General features: G+C 41.5%; 1 protein-coding gene across 2 annotated transcripts in view; it reads right to left on the bottom strand.

The window, feature by feature from the left end:
- LOC107091445 (cyclic AMP receptor-like protein A) overlaps window positions 1-27,338 on the bottom strand; it is a 90,734-nt gene that overhangs the window by 57,077 nt on the left and 6,319 nt on the right. For both annotated transcript variants that reach the window (XM_015385371.1, XM_015385372.1), the window contains exons 2-10: window positions 26,599-26,651; window positions 23,360-23,414; window positions 21,892-21,948; window positions 21,733-21,793; window positions 16,592-16,679; window positions 12,570-12,659; window positions 12,144-12,182; window positions 5,751-5,829; window positions 524-571 (exon numbers count right to left, since the gene is read on the bottom strand). In XM_015385371.1, coding sequence (XP_015240857.1) covers window positions 524-571; window positions 5,751-5,829; window positions 12,144-12,182; window positions 12,570-12,659; window positions 16,592-16,679; window positions 21,733-21,793; window positions 21,892-21,948; window positions 23,360-23,414; window positions 26,599-26,651 — 570 coding nt within the window. The remainder of the gene's footprint in view (window positions 1-523; window positions 572-5,750; window positions 5,830-12,143; window positions 12,183-12,569; window positions 12,660-16,591; window positions 16,680-21,732; window positions 21,794-21,891; window positions 21,949-23,359; window positions 23,415-26,598; window positions 26,652-27,338) is intronic.

Raw genomic sequence — 27,338 nt, 5'->3', positions numbered from 1 at the left:
GTAGATGGATGGATGGATGGATGGATGGATGGATGGATTGGTAAATAGGTAGATGGATGGATGGATGGATGGATGGATGGATGGATTGGTAAATAGGTAGATGGATGGATGGATGGATGGATGGATGGATGGATGGATGGATGGATGTTTAACATGTCTGATAAACTCCGGTAACTTCCGGTAAATCCTGACTGAATAAAATGCACCACCTTTCATTCCTGCTGCTTCGCTCCATCTGATACAACTTGCCATAATTTACATGTGCCCACTTCTTGCTTTGCTCCTTGCTTTGCTCCTTTGATCCCTGGCATTTCCCAAAGGGTCTCGTTGTGAGCAAAACTACACGTGCATATACACATGCACAAGCACTCCCAGGGGTATAATGTCAAGGGGTCAAATTGCTCCCTGCTGTGCTTGACACCTGCCTGGCGAGAGGGTGAGCACTAATCCCGCAGAATCTCTAATCCTCACGTCCGGCGCGCATGCATAAATGTGTGTTGAAATGTGCCGGCTGGAGCTTTACCTTTCGTCTCTCTCGCTCAGGGTTGAAGGTTCCCCACCAGGACTGCATCTGTATACACATAATGGTGAGAGAGAATTATCAGAGCAGAAATGCAGGGAATTCTGTTATTTTCTTCCTAGAGAGGAATGTTTAGAGGTCAGTGCCTGTGGTGACAAGCTGGAACAAATATCACGGCAATGCAAAATCCCTCCGCCCTCTTGCACAGCCCTGCCAAATTGCCCAATTCACAGCAGAGAGCGGAGCTTAGAGGCAGAGGGGAGCACTTAAACAGCTCCCAGCATCTCACTAAAACGGATCAGCTCCAGCGCACACATGCTATAACAAGGGAAGAGGAAAACAAGGCAAAGGGGGGGCACAGAGACACAAGAATATGTTAGTAAAAAGGGGCCGACATTGCAGATGTGAGACCTCGGCAAAAGAACGTGGGAATACTCCTGGCTCTTGCTCTGTGTCCTCCCTAGAGAAAATGTGGAGGGGAAATGTCAACAGGCGTGCGCGTCCACACGCAACACCCGAGGAGGCCGCGCACAAACCCGGGATTTGTAATGGTTGAGATGGAGGGGGTGGGGAGGCAGTGACTGGAAGTCAGGGGGGGGTTTATCTAACCCAAGATGGAACCCGAGCTCCTCAAACGCATACACAAAACAGCACCATGAGCAGTATGCACTAAAAGCTCCTCTGTTCTGCTATTTATTAACTCAATGTTGCCATGGTTTCTCCGTGCTGACGTGGTTATCATTGTAAATCTGTGTGTGACTGTGGCGTGTTTGTGTGTGCGGGGGGGTGGGGGTGGCAGCCATTTGGTCATTAGACTGAAGCTGTTCCACAGCAGCCCTCTGTTGTCCAGCTGAGCAGCACCATCCATCAAAATCAACAAACGCTGATAATAACTGGCAATATCATTAAGCCTTGGCCAGGTCTCCTGTGTGCAAACGGCTTTTCGCTCATGGTTCCTCTGTAAAAGCCGATCCTGGGAGGTGAACATTTTGGCCCAGTACCTTGCAAAAGTAATCACACCCCTAAACTTACCATTTTGATGCACAAAAACCCTACAATTCATACCTAAAGCAGTTGCTGGTTTAAATAAAAACAACAAGGGCAAAGTAAGTCTGGAGGAGATGGAGAGATTTACAGCCCAGAGTGGGGAACCTGTCCACATAGGAACCCCAACTAAACCCTCTTAAGAAGGGCTGCAAAACTGTTGAAGGAAAGACACAAATCATTTTTATCTGTAGTTTCCCAAAAGCTCTAAAGAGGGAAACAGCAAACGTTGAAAAAAAAAAGGTGCTCTGGTCGTGTGAAGTTACAGTTGAACTTTTTGAACTACATCCAAACTGCAACGGAGGACATAAAAACGAGAACCCTGAACAAACTACACCCACTTTCAAAAATGGTGGCGGCAGCATTATGCTTTGGGGGTGGAGTCAATGGGAAGATGGAATCATCTAACAATGGGGCAAACCCTGAGGCAATCAGGAAAAGATTTAAGGTTGATGAAAAGGTTCACCTTCCAGCAGGACAGGTTTAAGTTAAGACCCGGAGCTACAATGGAGCAGCTTTGCATGTTTAAATGTGAAAAGCTGGTAAAGACACACCCCAAAGACCTGCAGCTCGAACTGCTACATATTTGAGCAAAATATTCCCCCATTTACACTACCCTTGAAAAACCGATCTATGCCGAGACCGATCCGAGCTTGGATCAGTTAACCAGGCCGAGCTCGGTTCTGACGAGTTTACACATCACGCTATCTCGGTTCCTCGACTCCTCGCCTCCTAGTGACGATTTGCGGTATTACTGCCAGTATTGAAGGAGGAAATCAAGCAGTTGGTGGCGGTAATGCACCAAACGTTGTTTACCAACCGCCATAAAACAGAAGAAGACGAAGAGGGACGGAATCAAGCAAATCAAAATGTTGCGTGGAGAAGATTACGATTGTTGTTTATAGTTGTTCTTCTTCTTCTGTTTTGAGTTGGTTGGCAAGCAACTTCTGGAGTGGCATTATCGCCAACTACTGGAATGGAGTGTAAATCGGGATGTGCAGCCAGACGGAGATGACGCGTTCTGCTCATGCGCTCTTGTTATCAGAGAACCGAGCCAGGGAAAAACCGAGCCGAGCCCACCGCTGGAACTGGTCTGCAGTTAGCGCGGTTCGGTTGTGTCTAACTCGGTTCAGTTCAGTTTGCTTTCCATTTACACACGATAAGTCATCTCAGTTACTGAGCTCGGACCGGTCTCGGCACGGTTTTTCAAGAGTAGTGTTAATGGGGTATAATACATAGAGAGAGAACCAGCCTGAAGAAACATGCCTACATGAAAACACAGTAGAGACATAAAAAAAACAAAAAAAGAGGTTTACAGTAGTAAAAAAGGTTCAGGAGTGGACAGTTCTGTAGGATATATGCAAATTGCATCCTTATCATGCCCCCATGTTTTGCAAACCTCTGTGTGTTTATGGCCAGGTATGACTCATTAGCTTTAAAGCTCCTTCTGTCAGGAAGGGCTCACGGAGTCACGCAGCATCACAAACTACTTTATTTAAGAAAAAAAAAACACTAAAAACAAGTTATAAGAACACTGATCTGCAAGGTCTTTTAAGTCTGCCAGTCTCTCTTATCATTTTGTCTGGAAGGTGTGAAAACCTCAGTGTCCAGCCAGCATGCCGCCTCCCCTCTGCTTTATCCTTTTCTACGGTGAGTCGCCACCTACCCCGCTTTCAAAGCCTGTAAAGTTCTTTTAAGTGAGACAGCCTCCAGCTGAAAAAAAGATAAGGCTTGAGCTCTTCATAAATATGATAGAGAAAGCAAAACGGTGGTGGGAGGATGGGGGGGCATGGAGAGAACATGTGGGAGTACAGTCATAGAGAGAATGAATAAAAAAAAAAAAAAAAGGGGAAATGAGGAAGGTGGAAGACAGATGCAGAGACAAGAGGAAGAGGGAGCGATAGCTGAAAGCTGTGAGCTGAATGAGTTATGAGCTGCAGCCGCGTTCGGCTACATTCATTCCCCCCTCGTTATCACAGCCATGATAAAGGGCTGCGTAGCCTTTTTTTTTTTTTTCTTCCCCTGCCCCTCAGCTACCTGCTGTCGTTCTCTGTTGTCGTCGTCTTGCTACCTGGCTATCGGCGAAATCTCTCACTCCGCCGCCGCCCGTAGAAAGAATGCCAACATTTATAATGAAAGGCCTCCGTGAGGCTTATGAGGTTTTTAGCTTCCTTCTCTTTTTCTTTTGTACTTGGTTGGTAACATTAACGAGAACATTAAATAAAAGCAAAATTAATCCTATTTGACCGTTAGCTTCATGTGCAGTGGTGCTTTGTTAGAATAGGTAATGGCGGTTTTTATGAATTTTGTATAAAGGTGCCTTCTGACTCATGCTGCACCTTTCAAATGGAAACTCAGGCAGAGCTGTGAGCCAGATTGTAAAGCAGATCAACAAGGAGGTAAATAGGTTCATGATCTGGTTCTATGACCGAACGGAAATAATAATGATCCCAACTTTTTACAACCTAAATTATAAATAAATTATAAAGATTACAATTTTCCTTATCGTATATTCATCCACAAATATGCCTAGTACAATGTCTAAATTTAGTATCAATGTTTTCATAATTTTGCCACAAAGAGCTACATTGTTTTATTTGATTTTTTAAAAATTTAACTCAATGGACCAACACCAAAATACTGCATTAATGTGCAGTGGTAGGAAATTACGGAAGAGGATTAGGGCCACTGGGGGAAAAAAAGGAAACTGATTTTTAAATTTACTATGTGGAAAAAGTCAGAATTCTGACTTTTTTCCCCATACTAAACTGAAATAAAATTTAAAAATCTGACTTTTAAATGTAATTTTTTTCCCTCAGAATTCTGACTGAATTCTGAGAATAAAAAAGTCAGAATTCTTAAATTAAAGTCAGATTTTTTTAGATTAAAGCCAAAATTCTGAGATAAAGTCAGAATTCTGAGAAAAAAGTCAGAATTCTGAGATTAAAGTCAGAATTCTGAGAAAAAAGTCAGAATTTTGAGATTAAAGTCAGAATTTTGAGAAAAAAGTCAGAATTCTGACTTTTTCCCGTACTAAACTGAAATAAAATTAAAAAATCAGTTAATTGTTTTTTTTCCCAGTGGCCCTAATCCACTTCCGTAGGAAAGTTGTGCATGGTTTCACACTATGAATGAAAAGAATACAACTGCAATCATGTCCTAAGCTCTATCCAACAAGAAGCTTAAAGGCAGGTGATTGCACTACAATTGTGTATTTAGGGGTAGCAGAAAAAAAGGGTCAAAGTAAAAATGCAAGCACATATTTTAGATTTTGCAAAATACATAATTATGTGTCTGTTTCATTTAATCTGAAACAATACACCATTTTTTGAATGGAAATGACAGAAAATCTGAATTAAAACGCATTTTTTCTGTACTTCAATATGACAAAAAAATTATAAAAAGTTCATAGGGTTACGAACCCTTCAGGAAAACATTTTAATTTGTTTCAGCTGAAATTCAGATTATATTAAATTTGTGAAAAGCAAAAAACTTCCAGTTAAATGGAAACAGGGTTTTGCATTCTATGATCCCTTTAAACCTTTAAGGCAATACTTTCAAGAGCAGAACAACTCCTATGAAGTCCTTTTTATATTACCATTAATACATCCCATAGTTTAGAGGATAGTGATATAAATAGCCCTACTGTCTGTACTAATGGTGCAATCTAGTATCTCTAAGCAGCTCTTTAAACAGAGGAACTGCTAAAACTGACCTTCCTGTTTCAAGATACCACATATTCCGTTAGGGTTTGTGGAGAAGCTGAAGAGCCACCAACTCCCGACCTAAGCTAACCGCAACATTTTTTATCTATTTGTTCAAAAGAATTTAAAGAGAAGGAAAGAAAATATACATAATTTTGCTTTATCTAAGGTAATTAATGGCATGAAACCATGTTTGACAGCTGGGTGCAGCTCTGACTGACAGGTCTTCATTCATTTCTGCCTCCAAATAAAGACGCTCAAAGGAGCTACTGTATTTAAAGTGTTGGCTTGTTTTTACACTCTGAGCTATTTTTGTCTCCAGGAGAGCCAGTTTGTCACCTTTTTGGCACCAATGCAGGAATGTCCGGGTTAAAAGCCAAGGCAGAAAGAAAATAAAACTTTGATTCCTTCCACCCTAAAAAAAGGTTTTGGTTTACTGAATGTCGGCTGAATGTTACCCTGTATAAATGCTAAGCACTTACTCTTTTATTGGCCACACAGATGATTCTGGCATAGCAGCAGATCATGAGGAAGATGAGGGTGAAGAGAGGCACGTACCATCTACAAAGAACAAAAACAAAGAATAAAGTGAGCAAAGGAAACCCCAAATTATCTCCTGCTTTGAGATTTCACTTCTTTGGCCTCCGTTCTGACTTTAATGGGCACCATGTTAAAATACCACAGTCATCTAGGATGACTGTCGTATTGTATTACAATACAATGTATTATTTGATGTGTTTTGGTTTTAATTACTGGACGATGGTTTCCCCTCTGTTTTAAACTTGAAACACAATGCTTTAATTTTGATCTTGGCAATCCAGACAAAAATCTTATAAAAGAGATCAATCAGCACTAACAGACCAAAAGAAAACTTTCATGGTTTGCTCCGTGGTCAGCATGTCCACATTTCACTGCTGCAGCAAGCAGCTGTTTTCAGCAAAAACGTTCAACTTCTTGCAGGAAACCACTTGGTCAGCACCAAACGATAGAAAAACCCCTCTGGTGCTGAACAGAGCGGGGCACATAGGCTTAGAGCAAAACTGATCTTTATTAGAAGCTCAGTGTGGCGAAAACGGAGCAAATGGAGGCTGGAAGTTTATTCCTTTTCCATCAAAAACAATAGATAACTAAAACGTGAATTTAGTAAGATACACAATGGAGTGCAAAAGTATTCACACCCCTTAAACTGTTTCATATTACAAAAGTTCTATGTTGTTTGGATTTAGTTTGACATCTGCAAAACATTTAAATCCAAGTACCGGTAGGTCAATTTTTCTTAAATAATAATATAATAATTTTTCTTGAATTTGCCATGTAAGTGAGACACTTGGAAAAACTACTGCAGTCTTTTATTTCAAGTGCATAATATCCAATTATCTTATTTTAAGAATAGAAATACTCATTCTATTGGCACATCATCCCAATTACCCACTTTCACTTACTTTAAATTAAGGGTAAATACACTTATTTTAAGAAATGCTTTACTGATTTTAGATCATTTTTGTAGTGAAGTGATAAGAAAATGACACCTGGCTTTAAAAACATTTTGGACTAAAGCTCAGGAAGCACTTTGATGTCCCTGTCTAAAGCGCTACTGGTGTTAGCAATGCTTTCAGGTCCTATCCTCCAACTTTTACAGCACGGTTAGGAACTATTTGGTACTTGCTTCAATGGCCGCCATTGAGCTTTCTACGGGTTTCAGTGGTACTGCCAGTAGATGGAGCCAACCCTGCTTATGTCAGCTCATCCCATCTGGCGCTGGGGTCCAATTTGGGCTCAAAAAGGTCTATAAAAACACCATCAGGATAGATCTTTGAAGTCAATAGGACTATTTGATCATAATTAACTGGATTTTGGTCTTTTTGGTAAAGGCATATATTGTGATTATGTACCTTTAAAGCTTGTCATAAGCCTTGTAGGGGACATGGGAAAAATGTGGAGGACTGGAGTTAAGAAAAAAAATATGACCTCTATGTAAAACAAATGTGTGGACTAAAATTAATGCTAAACATTATCCTCACTGTCCCCACAGTAAAACATGGTAGTGGCAGCATCATGGTGTGGGAACGCTGGCAGAGACACTGCAGAAACAAGGCTACAATTATAGAAAAGCCTGGTCCACAAAGTATGGTAACACTAATTCAACCGAAATGTGTAATTTAAAGCCAAGGGTGCAGCCCAGATGGATGTCGAGGCCTAAAATAAAACAGCGTGCATTAGAAACTCACGCTGCAAGGAAGACAAATATTATGTAAATTAACAAGAGGAAAAGCCCTGACTAAGCACCTCTAGGTGTCACTGTGCACAGTTTCAGAGCATTTAGAGGTAGAATAAAGGATTATGCCAGCAGAGTGACAATATTGGAAATATACCACGTTCCTAAGGGAGTAAGGTTTGCCAATCACAGGAGGCGTGGGTGCATAATATGTCAGGTATTTTGTGAGCGGATGAAAGGGAGAGAGGCGAGCAAAGGAAATGAGAGGCTGGCTTTGTTGGAGTGGCAGCCTTGTGTTGTGCAACCTCCTGGGAGGTGATGTAAGCCGCGAGGAGTTTCAGCCTCTCCCTGTATTCACGAAACAGGTCTTTGTCTTGCTTTGATAGACAGGTTTCCTGGTCGCCACAGTAACTCGGAGCAGTCACGACCGCGCCGTTCGGCACCTTGTGAGAAGCTGGCAATGGAAAAGTCTATCTTGTAAAACTACAAGGTAGAGAGCGGAGGACGGCTGCTGAAAGTTATAAAAGAGAAAAACGTTGAAGTGACATTTAAAAGAAAGAGGGAGACAGAGTTTGTCTTTGACCTATAAATGGGTGGACAGACTTTTTCAAAGGAAAATGGATTGGGATTAAAAGTCCAATGCCATGAGTTCTGCAGACTGCATCATTTAGAAGCCTTTCAAAAGGCAAATACGGGGTCCTTGGCCTAATTAAGGATTGCCCATGCTTAAGTCCTACGCCTGAGGATTGTAAGAAACTCACTTCAGCTTTTCTTTAAAGGAAGAATAAGAAAAAGCAATATGAAGAATCGATGTTTCACACGTTTCACACATCTGAGCTACATACTAGGACATACATGTTGCTTTTATCTATGTGTGGCTGCAGAAATGGAAACAAATTGGCCTCCCCAGACTTTATTCTCTATTGAATTAATGCATCCTCTTTAGTTTCCTTCTGTCCTTTTGAATTTCCTAGTGATCCTTGCTTCCTCTTCTGTGTCCCTCTTCCCTATAATACTCCTCATTTCCCTGCTTGTGTCCTTCCTTCCTTCCTTAGATTGATCTTTCAATCTGTCCTTTCCTTCCTATATCTTTCCATCTTTATTTGTCCTTCCCTGTGTTTGCCCTTTGTTCATTTGTCCTTCCTTCATCCCTTAGTTAGTGTCCTCTTTTGATTCATCCTTCCTTCTTTCCCTTCTGTCATTTTTCTTTTTCTCTACCTTCATGGAGAATGCATGTCTATTTCTTTCTTTAGTCATTGTGTCCTTCGTTCCTGTACTAGGACATCCCTTTCTGTCTTCCCTTTGTCTATCATAGTGTCCTTACTTACTTCTATCACTGTGTCCCTTCCATTTCTTTCCTTTGTTATTTGTCTGTATTCTCAAGGTTCCTTATATAAATCCTGCCTTTTGTAGAAGAATCTTTCTGAAATTCGTAGTTAATTTTTAACTTGAAGAAGGGAGCAAAGGACTGACAAGAGTTTAAGTTGGATTCTGGAAAAGTAGGAATTTCTTTTTTTCCCTTCCTAATCTAAAGAAAAAAAAAAAAAAAAGAAGTCGGAGAGCTGCCGCTCGCGCACATCCACGCAGACAGAACACTGCCACGGGACAATGATGAAAGCTTTCAAGGAGGGAGACCTGCGCGAGCGTCACCTCTGTGTGATTTAATAACCTGCTCGCTGGAATAAACAGCGTCCAATTACGCCAGCACCCGTCCCGTTAATGATGGACAGACCAGCCTGAGAGGGGAGGGGGGAGGCGAGGGGGGGGCAGGCAGATTGGCAAAGAGGGGATAGGAGGGGAGGTAGGGGGTGGGGGGTGGCCTTTTTAACGATAGTGTAGGGGGCTGTGAGGAGGAGAGAATGACGGGCGGCAGCTACAAAGTGCTCTAATTAGCATGATAATGATCTGCCATTAGAGTCCGCTGTGCTCTACAGCTGAGTACTACCCGAAGAGAGCAAGAGGGAGACAGAGAGGGAGAGCGTAACAGAAGCACAGAGTGGGCAGCAGATGATAAAAGTGAGGAGATGAATAGAGGTGAGGATATAAAGGTGGAGGAAAAGGTGGCGGATTGTGGCTCGCAATCAGAAAGGAAAGGAAAAGGAGAGCAGTTCTTGGTGATTAGAAACAGGGTGAAGGTGGGAATCACAGCAAGAGCAGCACGGTGCCCCCAGCTGATCGACTGTGGACGCGTGCACGAAATACAGATGCCCAAAGAGATGCTGCGGATGGCAGGAGCATGTCAGAAAGGTCATCATCTATGAGAACAAATCCAATCTCTCGTCTCTCGCATGGCCCGACTTCCAGCTCTGCTTTAAAGAGAAGAATGAGGCCTAACCGAAGGCTTCAGTACGCAGGAAATGGGAGCATGCTGAGGACTAAAAGGTTACTTCTAAACTGCATCCACTAGGGTTTTAGTTCTCCTGTTCGTCAACTTAAATGTGAAAGGAAAGCTGATTGGGGGAAAAATACAGGTGTACGTGCATAAAACAAAAGTAGGACGTGTTAAGAGAAGGCTGCGCATCACTGAATGCAGCAATCTGCAGAGCCTGCAAAAGAATTCATACTATTTGAACCATGTATAAGGAAATAAAGACATTTATATGTTCTTTAGAATAAAAAAAGCTTTTTTAACCATCTTTACTTAAATCACCAAAATGAAATAAAGAACAATCAACTGACTTCACATTTAATTACTGATTAGATTGCAAAACGAAAACCACAGCTTAAGACTTGTTTACTCTTTTTTTAAAATGGGAACTTTAGTAATAAATGAAAAATGCCATGGTTGCTAAATACGGGAAACAAATGGAAGGCAATGTGTTAGGGAATTAAGTCCAAAAGACGGGGTCATGACCCAACCAGGATGGGGTCTTTGGAGATACTGCAGAAATTGAACTCAGTCATAAAAATCTATCTTAAAGAGCTAAAAGAACCTAAAGCGTCACCAAAAAAAAATGAACCAAACCTACTACTTTAGTTACTGGAACTGTTTGGAGCTTAGTCTGCACCTGTTGTTAATTGATTTTAAAGAAATTTTTGTTAACCTAACCAATTATTTAGGTACTCAGTCAACCCTGGTTCCATTGCATAGGTCAAAAGCTTAAAAGTTTGAGGAACCCGTGTTAGAGGATGTAAAAGACTTGAGAGCGGAAATAAAGGTTAATCTAAGCGTATACAGGCAGGCCTTCAAAGGGATTGGTTTAAATCAGAGCGTATCCAGGTGTTAGAACGGCCTAGTCAAAGTCCAGATATCTGCAAGTCTTGAAAGTTGTGATCTTAGTCTCTCCATCAAATCTGAGTTTTAAACTACTTTGCACAGAATCATCCAAACCATAAAGCAATGTATAGGAGGGCGTTCAAGATCACCGCATCTTTAATCCTTGAAACTGTAATATGTTTTAAACTGAGAAGGTAAAGTAAGTGGTAATGTTTCCATCTCTAAGGAATACATTTTAATTTTTTTATTTTGATGTCCAACAGATTCATTTGTGGATGTCCTTTTCACGGCTGCATGTCAGAGGCGCTGGTGACACACACACCAACAGGGGACTTTTTAAGAGCGGTGACTCAGCTAAGCTCCGGCGCTTTCATTTGCTGACTCAGCGCCTGAAACTCTGCACCTCCATCACACACACACACACACACACACACACACACACAGACACAACTCTGTCCTCTGCTTTTTATTCACCTTCCTCTTTCATCCCCTTTCACACCCTCCTCCTCCAGAGCTCCCCTGTCTCCTCTGTTCTGTCTGCGCGCTTCGCTGAGCTCTGATGAAGACGCACTATGAAGCGGGGGGGGCAGAAACGAGGACAATCTATTTCTCTCGCTCTCCCTGCCGTCCTGCTCCGCAGCCCTTCCTTCCTCTCTCGTGCTGAGTAATACCCTGTCTCACTAACTGTATCCCGTATGCCATCCCTCCCACCTATTTCATTTTTCACCTTTAACACCCCACACTTTGCCCTCCCACATGCCGCTAGCTGGGTGTGTGTATCAGAGAGTGTGCTTTTTTTCCCCCCCTCCCTCTTCTTCTTGACGGGTGCAGCCTTGGCCTCTAATCTCTAGTCTGGTTTGATGTAATTAGAGCTAATGAAGATTCCCTGATCCTCCGAGTGCCGCGTCCCCCTGGGCCACAACAGCATGGAAAAACCAGACAGAGCCGGGGAGCAGAGGAGCGCTGATAAAAGAGACACGAGCTCGTTTAGCACGGCTGATAGCTGTGTGTTGTTCTCCGTTTGTCTGCCTCTGTGTGTGTGTGTGCCTATTTGTTTTAAAAGATTGATTCCCTGCTGATGCGGCAAGCAGCAATGCGATTACCTTGGCTCATAGAGGAGAGCCTCACGCACGTGGGTGCATGTGTTTCAGGATGTGCAACGCGGGGATTGGCAAGGCATTCGCGGACTTAGGACCAGCTGCAGAAAGCAGCAGACAGGCATAATCCGTCATACCCGTCCTGAACAGTTAAAACCACAAGGTAGCAGCTTCACTAAATCGGACCAAGCAGAGGCACATACTTTAAGTAGGCGGGGGTTGGCTCCCCTGACATGTAACCCTTCACATTTCCCCGCAGAGACAGCCCTCCTCTTCCTCTGCTCCTCCCAGTCTACCCCAGCTTTGGAGGAAAGCTTTGATGGCAGCGCTGAAAGGGTCTACTTACATCCCAAATCTCCAGGCTACGTGACCGTCTGTGATCCAGCTGGGGAGAAGAGAGAGAGAGAGAGAAACAGAGAGGCGAGAGTGATGAGCGGGTTATGGGGAGAGCGGAAGGGGAGACTTGTGTGACTGCAGAGAGGAAAAAGCCGTGCAGCTGCAGCTATTAATAAGCGGAGAGTGGAAAGAGAGAGGGAGCCTGGAGATTACGGCTCTGTCCCAATTCTCATTCCACCGCCTCCTCACCTTGGCTTCTTTCCCCTTTCCTCCTCTCACCCCTTCCAGCAGATAGTTTACTGCAATCAGATGCACTGATAATTGCCAATTTTTAACTTCTATTTAAATGGACCCAGAGCTACAACAAGTGCAGAGCCGCGGCCTCGGGGGAAAAAGTCAAACTCCTACGTCCTCTAGGTTGGTTGGATGTACTCACCACCAGGCTCCCGCGGGGCCGTAGTATCCCTTCAGCAGAGGGAGAGAGGCCATGACCAGAGGAACCCCCCACGCCATTAGATGGTAAAACCTGATGATAAAAACAGAAATTTATCTCACTATAAAAAGTAGACAGAAAACAGTTTTGCATATTATAATAATTAAGAAAAGCAGACTGAGAACAAATCACTGTTTTCGTTCCTTCGTTCGTCCCTTTTGTTGGCACTGACATCAGGGTCATTTTTCACACACCAACAAGCGTCTATACAGCCAGACAGCCAATTATTCATGCTGATATAAACTATAATTACCCTGACTGTTTGGGAAAAGATGATTTTTAGAGGAAATGTTTGGATAAAAGCAGAAACAGGATGTAGATTCTCACCGAGTCTATCCCAGTGATGTACAGTACCTTGCAGAGGTATTCAAAGATTTTTACAATTTTGAAACTTTTCCATGTTAACGTCAACTAGCATTAATGTAGTTACTTATGAACTGCGCCAATTGTGAAGAAAAATGATGCACGGCATTTAATTTAAAGAAAATAAAAATCCAAACATCAGCCCAATGCATTCATGTTAGTGTTTGGGGTATGTGCATCCATGGCTGCACAGCTGGAGATTGGATTTTATGTCCATCCTTCTTTGCAAAATAGCTTAAGCACAGTAGCTGAAGAGCTTTTATGAATATTCAAATCTTGCTAAAAATTAGTCTTTAGATTTAGGTCCTTTTTATGTTTAAGGCATAACAGGCGTTAATCCAAACCATGGGTTACCTTCTTCCCTACAGTTGAGCCTCCATCTTAGTGGGAAGGCTTTTGTAGCATCTAACAGATTTTCTTCCAGAACTTTTCTTTAATCCAGCTTTGTTTCAACAATTAGCATAATGGAGGCTGAGAAGTTTAATCTGAATCTAATCAGATATTTCTTTCCCACATCATTATGTCTTTTTCCAATGAATTGGTCATGTTGACTAGGGTTGTCAAAAGTAACGATACTCAAAAAAGTATCGATACTGAAACGTTTTATCCGGATACAATACTCGTTTTTAAAAGTATCGATACAGTGCCACCACCAGTGGCACCTAAACAGTCATTCATCTAAAGTGCAGAATAGAGGACAATGCACTTTCAGAACACTGTGTGATTGAATAATTCTGTGCACTTTTGAGGTTTTTTCTGTAACAGTTGCAGCTGCTGAGAATTATTTTTGTTTCTTAACCGGCTTGGCTAGTGTCATTGTTATCTGTGCAAAGCATAGCCAAGGAAGGAACACTTAATTTTAATTTTATAAGTTTTCTATCAAGCTTGCTTAATATTGTGCACAGCATACAACCTCAAAATATTGTTCTTATTGTTTATTGTATTTATTTATTGTATTTTATTTAGTAATGAAAATATTTCTGTAGAATTTTGGAGTCTTTTTTATCCTTTTGGTATCGAAAATGGTATCGAGTATCGAATATTTTCCTTAGTATCGGTATCGAGTTGAAAAGTTTTGTATCGTGACTAATGTTGACACATTCGTCCATGGGAGTCGTGGATCTCTGCACCTCCTGCCTGCTTGCTTAATAGTCCTCTTCTTCTCTGATCAGTAGATAAAGACTGATGGTCATGTTTTGATTAGATTTTTAAAACTGTACTATATTCTTTTATTTATTTTTTCATTTTTTGAAGAAGGATGGAACCAAATCAGCCCGATCTTTGTATGATCTTAGTAGGCCACATCTTTCTGGTTTTTATTTACAAAAACCAGAACCTCCATACCAGTCAATAATTCCACACTTCTTTTTGTTGGTTTCTACCGAAAATATCCCCAAAACAGATAGATGGAACAAAGCATTTTTAAATGTGTGAACAAAGCAGCCTTTTTTGTGTAAAAAAACCCCAACAAGATTTGAATTCCTTTCTTATTTTAAGAGAACCTGTTAAATAGGCTGCAGAGACTCATAACTGAAGCAAAGTGGTGGCCTTTAAAGACATCCATGTAAGTAAGTGTGCGTGTGTGAGATAGATGAGGTGTGTGGCCCAGTGTCTTTGGCGCCTGTGCTGGGAGTCGATACTTTATAGAGCGTACAGCGTCGTCTGGTCAATAGAGTGGAAGTCCTTCCCTGACTTGCTCCGAGTACGGTCAATCGAGCAGTAGTGACACGGCTGACACGCTTTCGATTCCCCCCCAGTGGCGTGCCACACAGACAAGCACGTTTTGTCACTCTACTACAGAGGGTCCAGACGCTTTCCCCTGGAAGCCCTCCACCTACCTCTGACTGACAGCACACAGAGCGCTCGGCAGGCGGAGGAGGAAAGTGACGGTGGTGGGTTTAAATAGAGCACATCGGTGGGCGGGAGGGAATCCAGATGGAGGTTGTGTTTGGAACGAACATGAGAGGGCTGTGGAAGCGGTGGGAGGAAATGGGAAACATTCGGAGAAAGAAAGGCAAACAGAAAAGAAATAATAAACAGAAAGCCGGAGAGGCGACGTGATGTATGAAAACGGGGGGAAAATCTGTACTGCCAGCACAGGGCTGCAATACCTCGTGGGGGAGGGGGATATGTGGTTGTCAGGAAATCATTGTCGAGAGCCACTTCCTCGCCACAACCCGACTTCACGAACACCTCGTCGGGCCTTTGAGGGGGAGATGACGAGGTCCGGAGCTGCACACAACATGGGCTTAATGAGGCACAGCAGGACAGCTCTGCGCTCAGCTTTCCACACACACACACACTCCGCCCTCACAACGCTCATTTCCCACTGCCTCACACCACCTTTTCTCTCCCACTCCTCTATCTTCAGCTATCTCTCTCTTCCCTCATCACACGCTCGCTTTCCCTGGATTCCGACTTTCTTAGAGACGCGTACACATCTCTACCCGTGCACACACGACCCAGCCCTCTGCTCTCTCTCTTGCATCTGCTTCAATCATTCTTAGATCATAAAGGCTCCGTTCTCCGTCTCCTCTGGCGATTTGTTCATTCATAAACCATCGAGCTGAGCCGTCAAGTGAGTGGAGCGGTACTGTGGGTGAGAAAGCTAGAGCGCGGTTGGAAGGTTGGGTTAAAGGGGCTGGAAGGGTTATTGCGCATGCATGAAAAGCTGAGCCCCATAACACAGGCTTCTTATGGATGTATGTATGTATGGATGTATCCCTAAAACGGAGCCCCTGTATCACCATCTTCACTCCTGTGTGATTGGACACGTGTGGTGTTGAATCACTCTTCAGATTCTTGCCTTCTAGTTCACCCTTCCAGATTGCCTATAAACCCATCTAATTATGAGTTATATCACCATTATAAAGTCTGGCTTATTACTAATCAATGCAGAAACCTCCCATGGGTGGTCATAGTGGGGGAATCCACTCTAAATTATTCCCCAGCTGAAAACAAACAAGATATAACTTACAATGAAGGTGGTGCATTTTTTCTGCCTTTATGTTTTTTTTAATGTGCTTCTGCCAGCGAAGCTTGGCATCAAGTATGAAGATGGAGGAAATAATACAAACACACACACGCCCACCCACCCACACACACACTTAGGCAAATTCACACTTTGCCATGAAAAGTACTCAAGGGGGTATAAGCGACCGCAACATGGAGCCAAACAGCGTGGAGCTGGGTGGGCACACATCGCGCGCACACACGCATTAGGACACACTTAACGGCTGACACTCACTCCCATTTCAATTAGAGTGTCAGCTGGCTGAAAGAGAAAAAAGAGGAGGAGGGGGAAGAGGGAGAGCCCGTCTATGGGGAGACACATGCTACTGCGGACCAAACACATGGACAAAACACCAGCAAAAAGAGGCACACTTTAAACAAAACAGCAGGCAAATACATGCAGAATAGGAGACATGGAGCGCACTGACTGATAGCAGAAATGGGAGCTTTTTAAAGAATAATAACCGGTAGTTTTTGTAATGCTTCTTCATTCACCTTTCCATTTAACTTATTTTGTCTTTTTAATCAAAGAATTTTAAAGCATTTGATTTTCTTTTCTTTTAAAAGGGACAGTGGGCAAAATTACTCACATTTCATATTTGTTGGTGCCCATTTCCCTGACCAGGTTGAGATACAGGTTCAGAGTAATGAGGCAAACCCAAGCCAAGGCACTCCAGTCTGCAGAGAGAAAAACACCAAGGTCAAATTTCAGCCCGGCTCACCGCCGCTGCACACCGTGCACCTGCAGACGTGTGTCCAAGCGCACACATGCCTGCATGTGACGGCACTGCATGCGCTCTGCTTTTGATAAATGAAGGCCTGTTCTGCAGTAATATGGGAGAAACTTGTAGCTTAGGGTGATAGATGGGAGGCGGGAGCTCACAGAGAGATAATGATGAACTATGGAAACGCAGGGGGAGATAACAGGGGAGAAGAGGCTAAAGAGGGAGGGTGGTGCAAGGAGGGGGGTAGAGAAACGGTCAATAGAGAGGAAGAACGCATACTTTACCTTGCAAAACTACTTATAACCCTTTTTAAAATTGTTCTGCATATTTGATTGTTTCTCTGAATGCAAGCTCTGCAGAACACCCAGCGAACATGCAAAAACGCTGTCCCCACCATGAGCATGGCAGTGGCAGCCTTCCTTCAGCAGGAGCAGGGATTCCCATCAGATTTTTATTTACATAACCTTCTAAACCACTTAGTCCTTTTAACTTCAAAATGATACCCTACTGTGTGTTGCTACATAAACAAAAAACAGTTTAGATACAATGAAGTTTGTTTTCGTGTTACAAACCACTGCACTGAATACCAGAATCTCTTCCTACCTTCATATTTAGCCCCAATGCAGTTTATTTGAACGCAAACACATTTATGCATGCACACACACACAGATATACCGTACAGCATCCACACTCCTCTAATGTTTAAGGAGCATTTCAAATGAGCAATGTGTAAGCCAGAGGCCGTATTATCACAATAAGTCACAATTACTGTCATTGCAAATGTGCCTTATGTAACCAGAAAGCAGCAGAAGCCTTTCCTTTACCTCTGCCTCTCTACCTGTCCTGGTGCTGCCCTCCTCCTGCCTTATTCCATCATTCCAAACACATTTAATAACATTAGGTCCTCTGAGTTAAAAGCTGATAGGAGCTTTGCTTCTCCTCCTAGACTTGTTGATGTTTACTCACACCTGCCTGTCCTCAGGAGAAGGGTCCTCTGCGCACATAAAGGTGACTCCAACTGATCAGAACCAACTCATTAGCCACTGCAGCGTTTGATTCAGAGTTAGCAGGATGTGGTGCTTTATGCCAATTAAGGTTTAAAACTAAAAATGTCAGAAGTCTTCCTGAAAAAGATATTCATCACCACAGTTAGAAAGAATCTGACAGGTTCCGGGTGATTCTTAGTTACATAGCAACATCCCGTTCTTCTCTGTTGAGGCATTGGATTGTAGCCACCTCCTCATACGCAGGATGATGAAATGCAGAGATGCCTTAAACAGGGCGTTTCAGGGTCTGACTCACCGTCAGTGAAGCCATTCCAGGCACAAGGGAGAGAACACAGCAGGAAAATGGGGTTTAACCGATTCCTCTAAGTTAAATATAGTGTTTTTTTTTATTTTTAAGAAAATGGTTTTGAAATTTTAACCATTTAAAAGGACAAAAAGTTTAAAAAGCTCCATCTGATTATGTGTATGAAATTACAAACTACAGGCCGAACATTTAAGTAGAGCCTGCATGTTTATAGTCTTGCGGTTTAATTTTTTTTATGTTTCATTTATATTTGTATGCTCAAATGTCTTTTAATGTAAACATGCCGATATGGTTTGTTAAAGGTTATATATTAGTTCTTCAATAGGCATTAAAAACACGCACATTACATGTTCTAATACACTTTAATGGCAATATTTTAAACCGTTTTGAGTTTTTTTCTTTTGTGATTTCTGGAAAAAAGTTCAAAAGTGACGAGAGATCTCTTCTCCTGTGTGGAAAATATGAAACTTCCTGTTGCTGCACACTGTCTGAAAACATTCTATTAATCTTTTTCCCATGTTTTAAAAAAATATGTTTGTTTGCAGATACGTTGCATCACAAAACAAATAAATAAATAAACATATAGATTCATGGCATGGAAACTAAACCAGGACCATGCATTGTTTTCTACAAGAACACAATTTTAAACCTACAGCCTGATTTCCATGTCTGTTCAGCAGTGGTCTGCAGGCTGGCTACCTGAGCAGATAGCCTGACTCATTAACCAGCTGAAAACAAAAAAATAACTATGCTTGGATATGTATTAAACTTCTATGTTTTGATTTATTTAGATGTAGTCTAATTTGCTGTTGAGTACCTTGTGTTTTAGTACTCAGAGGTATTCATGCCTGTCCGTCTCATTAGACATAAACATGCCAGGAAAGAGAAGAAACTTTCCCTGATGAACGACCATAAATGAATAAAGAAGTCGCAGAGGTCCACCACTGAAATGGGAGAATCTGTCAAAAGAAAAACTGATTATATGCACTCTAAAAATGTGGCCTTTATGGAAGAGTAATGAAAACAATGGCTTCCAGTTCACAGTTTGCCACATTTCAAGGACGACAGAAAGTGTGAGAGAAGCTGCTCTGGTCAGCTCAGACTGATGTTTTGGCCTAGATGCAAAATGCCAAATGGGGCAACAACAAAAAAAAACAATAATGCTGCAAATTACCCTGAACACATCATCTTCTGTGGTGGAAACATACTGGGTTTGAATGGAGTCAAATACAGGACAATATGAAAGAAAATCTGTTATATGCTGCAAAAGACTAAATGAAAGTTCAGACTTGAATCCAATTCAGCCGAGGCAAGACTTGAATTTTAATGTCTACAGGTTCTCTCCGTTCAATAACCGTTTCGGCTTAGCTATTTCACCAAAGCTTCACTCTCCAGGTATTCAAAGCTGGTCGAAACAAACGACTGCGAGCATGCTGTGATTCTACAAAGTACTGACTCTCTTTCTCTGTGTATGAATGAAATTGACCCCGTTTTTGTTTTTTCATAAAATATCTGATAAAATGATATATGACTTTTCTTCCAGTGCAAAATCTAGCACAGTTTTGTGTTGATCTATCCCATAAAATTGCAATAAAATGCATTAAAGTTTACGGTTGTTATGTGACAAAATGGGCCATGAATTATCCATCTAGAGACTCCATGGTTTTATTGATGCCATTATCCAACTCTGACTTATGAAAACCAAAGCAGCTGCAGCAGCTCATCTATTACAATGTGTATGAAGAATTTAAAGGTATAGTACAGGATTTTCACTCATTTTTGAAAAGACCCTCCCTCTCCACTTTAAAAAAAACAATGCACATACACAACCCTGTACCCGCTTCCGAGAGGGAACGGCTATTATACGGATGCAAGAGCCAATTTGTCCTCGTACAAGCTCTGTTTAAAATTAGCTCTTTGCGTCGCTCATACAAGCTTACTTTTCAAAAAAAGATCTGCAATTTTTCCACTATGTCAGACTCTCTATTGTGTTATGCCAAGAAATACCTGGCTGTCGAGAATTGCCTACCCTCTCACACACTGATGAGAAAACGGATGAAATTTGAATGAATGAAGGGAACTTTTAGACATATTCTTAATGTTTTCTTATCTCTTATGCATGGATGCCCGAAAACTGAGAGTTTTGGTGGACAGATAAATGCTGAGAAATTCCTGCCTGCCGAGAATTACCTCCCCTGTCGCAGGAGCGCACATCGCCCTAAACTCTCGCACATTGATGAGAAAACGGACTGAAATATGAACGAAAAAGGGACATTTTAAACATATTCCTTAGGTTTTGTCAGAATGATTATAGAGTGGTGTTGATAGCATAAGCGGGAAGTGCCATCTACCGAGCAGAGAATATATTCATCGGACACTGACTGCAGCACATCGACTAAAACGTGTCTCCATACAAAAAATGTATCCATCCATCCATTTTCTAACACACTTAATCCCAAGTGGGGTCACGAGGAGTACTGGTGCCCATCTCCAGCAGTTACAAGGCAGGGTACACCCTAGGAGAGAAAGGGTACACCCTGGACAGGTCGCCACTCCATCAAACAGGGACAACAAACAGGACAAACAACCACTCACGCACACACTCACACCTAAGGAGAATCTAGAGAAGCCAATTAATCTAACAGTCATATTTTTTGGTTAGTGGGAGGAAGCCGGAGTACCCGGAGAGAACCCATGCATGCTCAGAAAGTGCAACTGCATTCCATGCAGAAAGATCTCCGGGCCGGGAATCGAACCCAGTACCTTCTTGCTGCAAGGAGGCTACCCACTGCGCCACTGAGCAGCCCACAAAAGATGTATTCATTCAAATTTATCTCTCCACCAAAACTGAATTTTAGGGCAACAATGCATAAGGAATGTGTAAACATTAAGAATGGGTTTATATTTCAATCCTTTTTCTCATTAATGTGAAACAGGGGAGGCAATTCTTGGCAGCCAGGTATTTCTTGGTATAAGGTTAGGTGAAGGACGGCCTAACGTAAACACATCACCAGAATGATTGACAATTAGGAGGACCACTTATATAGATGATCCATCTGTAAAAAGAAAATCCTGTACTATACCTTTAAACATTGGTTTATGTCCAAAACAGTCCTTTTTGTTGTTCTTAAGGCCTTTTTCCCATTTTTATTTTTTTTTATCTCAAAAGGTTGACTCAATCATGTACTGACATGATTAGCAGAAAATATATGGTGGCAATGTCAGCCTTTAAGGAATTCACAATTATCAAGCTCAAATACTGCAGCAAAATACTTTAATGAACTTTAGATGGACTGTCTCAAGCTACAGGCACGTGTCAAGAATCAGGCCGCTTATGACAAACCTTCCAACCTTTGGAAGCAGATCAGATTTATAATTTTTAAAACTGTAATATTATAAAGTATTTAGTTTAAGTTAAGCCTTTAGAAACATTTTAAAAGATACCCAAAACATTATTAGGGAGTTAAATAAGTCTGTAACTGAAACCATCAGTTTATTACTTAATAAACTAACACTATTGCCTGAAAACAACTCCCAACTTGTTTAGGGACATTTTGCTCTGGAGCCATAAAAGGAAATGACAAAGCAATATTATTTGCTATGGTGATATATGAGCTCGGCATCAGCCGTATGTTAGATCGCTGCTCCACTCGCACAAACAGTGCTAGTGAGCAATTAATTTAACGCTGTCTTACCAAAGTATGTCAGCCACCAGGCCTGGAAGTCACAGAGAGTTCCCTCCGGATGGGTTTCACCCTGGAGAATGAGTAAGAGGCAGCATGGGAAAGCATTAAAAAAATAAAAAAAGACTCACCCACAGTCTGCTTTTAGTGTAACAGACAAGAGTAACTCACCATGACATATGCTACGCTGTCGAAGAAGGCGGCTACAGTCAGGCTGAGAATCATCTTCTGCGGCGTGAAAATTTAAGAGAAAGACATGAAGAAGGATTTTAAAATGTAACACCCTGAGCGAAAACGCCTCAGTGCATTTATGCTCGCATACAAAGAAGGACAAATTACAGCTGCAATGATCTCTAATGTCCCTGACAGCTTGGCACGCCATTCTTTCCTTCTTATTTTTTTATTTTACATCGAAATCCAATACTGTTAAAAAAAAAAATCATATCGACAGACATCTCAGTTCATCTTCTTTCAGAACTCGCATAGGTTCACGATCAATTCACTCCCAATCCTGCATCCTGACCTCTAGAGTGGTCTGGCTTTAAATGTGTCAACATGAATGAATCCTCGATGTTCACTGAACATTGCAGGAGGAGGATGGTCTTCATCTGCAGCAGTCAATGGGGACGAAATGGACGGATGGCGGGTACTAGATAACACAACATAAAGTATATACTTCATACTTGAGCAGGATGGCTGCCAGATGCCATTTCCATGACAACTTAGTCAAATTATCACAGTGGACACATCTCTTATTTCTCTCTGCAATTGTTCGTTTTATGTAAAACAAATCAATAATCCGTAGACTACAGAATTTCATGAGTGGAGCCAGGGTACACAGCACAATTTTCCTGCAGCAGCGGCAATAATCTGTGACTGCAAACAGAGAGAGAAGCATGGACCCACACTCAGACACACACACACACACAGAGCCCTTTATCAATTCATGTCTTGCAGTGACCCTGCCAAGGCTACAGAAAGGAGGGCGTGGGGGGGGGGACGACACAATAAGCGTCCAGGAGGGCCTTGAGAGCACTAAAGACTATTGACTGACAGATAACCTTTTCAGAGAGGATGCAAGTAGGGAGAAGGTTTATGTTGTATAAGAAGAGGAGAAGGAATGAGATGAGGGGGAGGGGGATGCGGAGGACACGAGGTCGCTCTCTGCAGCGGGTTTCTGTCGGAGCCTCACGCTAAACTGTCATTTACTTCAGATTACCAGGATAACATCCTGTGCTGCTAAACCAGACAGACCTGGTGGACGGGCGGCAGGAAACACCGTAATATCCTGGAGATGCAGGCTTAGAGCGACGCCACAAACAAACTCCTTATGAAAGCTAAATCCTTACAGCTACAAGAGGAATCAGGAGTGGGGAAGTGGCGGTTGGGTGGGGTGGTGGGGTCCATAAATATTACGTTTATTTAAACAGCTTCGCTTGAAGAGAGGGAAAAAAAGAAAGTCACTATCAGAGAATGACCGTGAGTCAATTAACACCCCCGATTCATTAATCTGTGCATTTTAATTGGGTTCAATTACGCCAAGATTTACCGTGGCTAATTGAACAGATTTCCAGTGGAAATGGAGCAAACAGAAAAAGGAACTGTGGGAGAGGCGGCGTGCAGTGTAGTGCAAATTTACCTGAGCCAAGGAGTGATATCGCCGGAGCAGCCAGATTACAAGCAGCATGAAAACGCTGAGGAGAGGAAGGGGGGGGAAAAACTATAATGAGATTCACAGACTGCAGCATTAGAGTCACATTCAATTTAATAACTTTTAAAGTTGGGCTTTTATAAACACTCTGAGCATCTCGTTCCTGACTTTGACTTCCAATGCCCTGAAATCAATGTTATATTTTTAATTTATGCATTATTAAGTTGATGCTACACTTCCCAACGCTGAGTGGCACGTTCACAGCAGCAGTGTACTTCAAAAATCCTTCGACACGTCTTCAGACTTAAAAAGAGCTAAAAGCTTTATGAATATGGGATTTATGACATGATTAGTATAAAGGTTAAAACTTGGTTGTAAAGGTTAATGTCATGATTAACTGTTCCATCCGCCCCGGCACACCCGGACCTATTACAGAGCTGATTGTGGGAAATCTCTTACCAGCTCAATCGGATGCTATACGGCTTCTTCTTCTATTTCCAGATGCAAATGAACTATTAATTATAAATTGAATTTTACCAAATATAAACCACAAGTAGAACGCCACCATGATGTTTTGGCTGTAAGCCATTACGCAAAGCCATCAGGAAGTAATGAATGAAATAAAATAAGTACCACTTGAGTACCACAATTCAATAAATAAATAAATACATTTTGTAATAATTTTATTATTCATAAGTAATTTATGAGATCTAGAAATAAATTTTATTTTTATTGTTTTATGTTTATTTCATACATTCTAATTTAGGTTAATTTCAGAAGTCATTATCACTGGAAAAGGTGGAAAAACTTTGGAATTGCTCAACCACTGTGCTGTAAATGAATGGCAACTCGTTGAAACGTCTATTTGCAACTTTTCTAGTGAAAATGTTGACGTTAGAGTGAAAGAAAAACCAGGTAGAAGTCGTGTTATCGTGCTCAGGGAAAAATGGCGAATGAGATGTCAGGGTTTCGATGTAGATGCATCTAGTCGCGCCTCTTGCAGTTTGTGCTTAAAAGTTTAAATGCCCTTCCATTAAAGACAGAAAAACAATACAGCTGCCAGTAAAATAAACTGAAACTGATTCATTTATAATAAAAAAAAATTTTAAATTTTAAAATGATAAAATATAAGTATTTTATTTGACTAACTTATCATTTTGCAAAAAAATATTATTTTTCTTTAGTTTTGTGTTATATTTGAATTACTAGTGAGAATTTATCTTTTTTTTTTAATTGGAGGCTAAACAAACTTTCAAGCACAACTGTATATTTACTTCTTAAAATAAAATCTATATATTTAAGTGAGGTTCACATAGTTAATAACATATCTAAAAAAAATATATTGTATTTATTTCCAGTTTTAATAAATTAATGACGTCTAAAGAATTATTTGATAAGTTATTCATTTATTATATTACCACACTCGTCACCCTATATAAAATAAACAGGCTGCAATATGAGGCTTTAAATACTGATGTTACAATTACATCTTCTTTATTATTTCATTGTTAAATGCTCTATTGCAAAGGCATTTTCTCATGCCAAGTACAAAAGAAAAACATTTTTTTCTTAAGTTAAATATTTTGAATAATTATTCAGTGGGAGAAAAGAAAAACATATCTAGCCATATCTGGTTTGCTCAGTTTCTTTTCACAGAAATCTAAATGATCAGCTCCTAATATTTTGCACAGCTCCTGTGCTCTTCTACAATTATCTTTTTTTTTTTTTTTTTAAGTTGGGTACAAATCGAAAAAAAACCAACATATTTTCAGCATTTCATATTATCACAATGGCATGTTTTGTTTTGTTTTTTTTTATTCTTCAGCTCTTACATTGATGAATGAAAACAATTCAGATAAAATACTTTCAAAGTATGAAAAACTGCCTGCATTGTATATCATCTATAGGTGCTGAACATCAGGATTAAATATGAGACCTGTTATGTATAATTTTCATGGGAAAAATCAATAGTAAGATAAAAAATGAAATTAAAAAAAGCACAAAAGGTAAGAACGTTGTTTTTCTGATTATTGGTTTGTGGTAACAATGCTTCTTATTATACTATTAGAGAGCCTGTTTGTTTCTCTTTAAACAGCACTTCCTTTGGAGAGAAAATGCATTTATTGGCTGAGATGCAGCAAGCAGGATGTGGGTTGCGCTGATGACAGACATGTTGGATTGTCTCTGCCAATACCAAAGGGCTCAATCGGCTACTGGTTTGTTTGGCTTTTTTTTAACTGGACCGGTTACTTTGTCCAAACCAGACATTTTGGAAATTCAACCATTTATTTAATTATTTGTCTTTTTTTTTCTTTTTTGTGCTTCAGAGAATGATGCACAACCACAACAGCTTGGTACGGTTTCCCCATATGCTGTTCCCAGCTTGTCCACACTCTGCTGTGATCCTCCCAACTTGTAAATCATTGGTCCTAGTACCTCTAATGTGTTTCTGTTAAACCCGGCATTGGGGATGATGTGGTCTCTAGGAGTTGCAAAATGTCTGCGTCATGACTGCCTTCGATGATGAGAGGCCTATCACTTCCAGTAAGGTTGATCGCTCTCCAAACCAAATCTTAAGATGCAACCATCATACTCATTGATGCTACCATCATGGTTTTGGTTCTGTTGTGCTTTACTTTGCTCCTTGTTTTCTAGTTTTATTTGTTTAATTCCTGTTTTGTTTTAGTTTGTAGATTTATGTTAGTTCTCAGGTTATTCTGTTGTTGCCCTCTTGTGTGTTTTCCTTTCCCCTTGGCTCCCTCGTTATTTCCTCTCACACCTGCTCCTTATCCGCTCGTTAGCCCTGCCTTTGTCTCAGCCAGCTACATATACTCTCCCTCTGCTGTCACTCTTTGTCGGTTCCTTTTTGTTGCTGGATCTCAATGCTGTTCTCTTCCTACCTCGTCTCTCCCTGGCTCCTCGTGATTATTTTCCCCTGATGTCTGCATGGTTCTGGTTGGGTTTACACTATTAGTTGGTTTTTTGGATTCCTGCCTTTGTTTACTGTTTTTTTTCCCATTAAATTGCAAGAAATCTCTTCAGCCTCTCTGCCTCTGCATTTGGGTCCTCAGACCTCAACCTAACCCTGACCGCTACCTTGCCCATAAATGCATTTCCATTGCAGATGTGGCATCACTTCAGGACAAACAGGCTTTCAAAATCCGCAAAACACAAATTCTGTTCCTTTTGGTGCAAAGTGATCAAATAAAAGAGGTAGAAATATTCACCATCCGAGCAAAGAGAAGGTTCCCGTGGCTCGTTTTACTGATAAAATCACAACCTGTGAAAGAGAAAAAATTGATCAAACCATGGTGCACAACACATCACAGCGGAAGACAGACTTAACCATGTGTTTTGCATCTGTTTTAGGTAAAGCCCTCTGGAAACGTGTTCAGAAGTGCAGAGCAAATGCTGCACTATCACCATAATAATCACAAGATTAGACACCAACGGGACGACAAGACTTCCATTTGTTCCAGCTTACCTGTACGTGTGAGAGTGTACGTGTGTGCAAACACACCAGAGACTGGGAGGGATTGCAAAATTAGATTTGCACTCAGAGTACCCCGGCACACTAAACATAAACAGGTGCAATGTACCGACACCTGAGACGTGTACTCAAAGGGTGTTCGCGGATGTCACACACACACGAATCCGACCTATTTTGCCATGCAGCAAACAAAGACTGGGGCTGGTAAGTGACAGCTGAGAGACACACGACGTAGAGACGCAGGCAGATGTGATAATGAGCAGAGCTAGGACCAGACGCTCTGCGTGTTTTGTTACGCTCAGAGGAAAAGTGGCACACAGAAATGAAAGGAAAAAGCACCAAGGAACGAAGAGAATGGGAAACCCGCCACTCGGTCCTGCAGGCTTCGGGGAAAATGAAAAGGCCAACAGCCGTCTCGCATGCAAAGCAGGGAAGGGTATGCCCACGTGCTCTGATCTGTAACATCACTGTTATCTT

This window comes from Cyprinodon variegatus, unplaced genomic scaffold, assembly GCF_000732505.1.
Source record: "Cyprinodon variegatus isolate N-32 unplaced genomic scaffold, C_variegatus-1.0 Scaffold337, whole genome shotgun sequence".
NCBI classification, from domain to species: domain Eukaryota; kingdom Metazoa; phylum Chordata; class Actinopteri; order Cyprinodontiformes; family Cyprinodontidae; genus Cyprinodon; species Cyprinodon variegatus.
The sequence above is the reverse complement of the archived record's forward strand: the minus strand, read 5'-3'. Positions and strand labels throughout refer to the sequence as shown.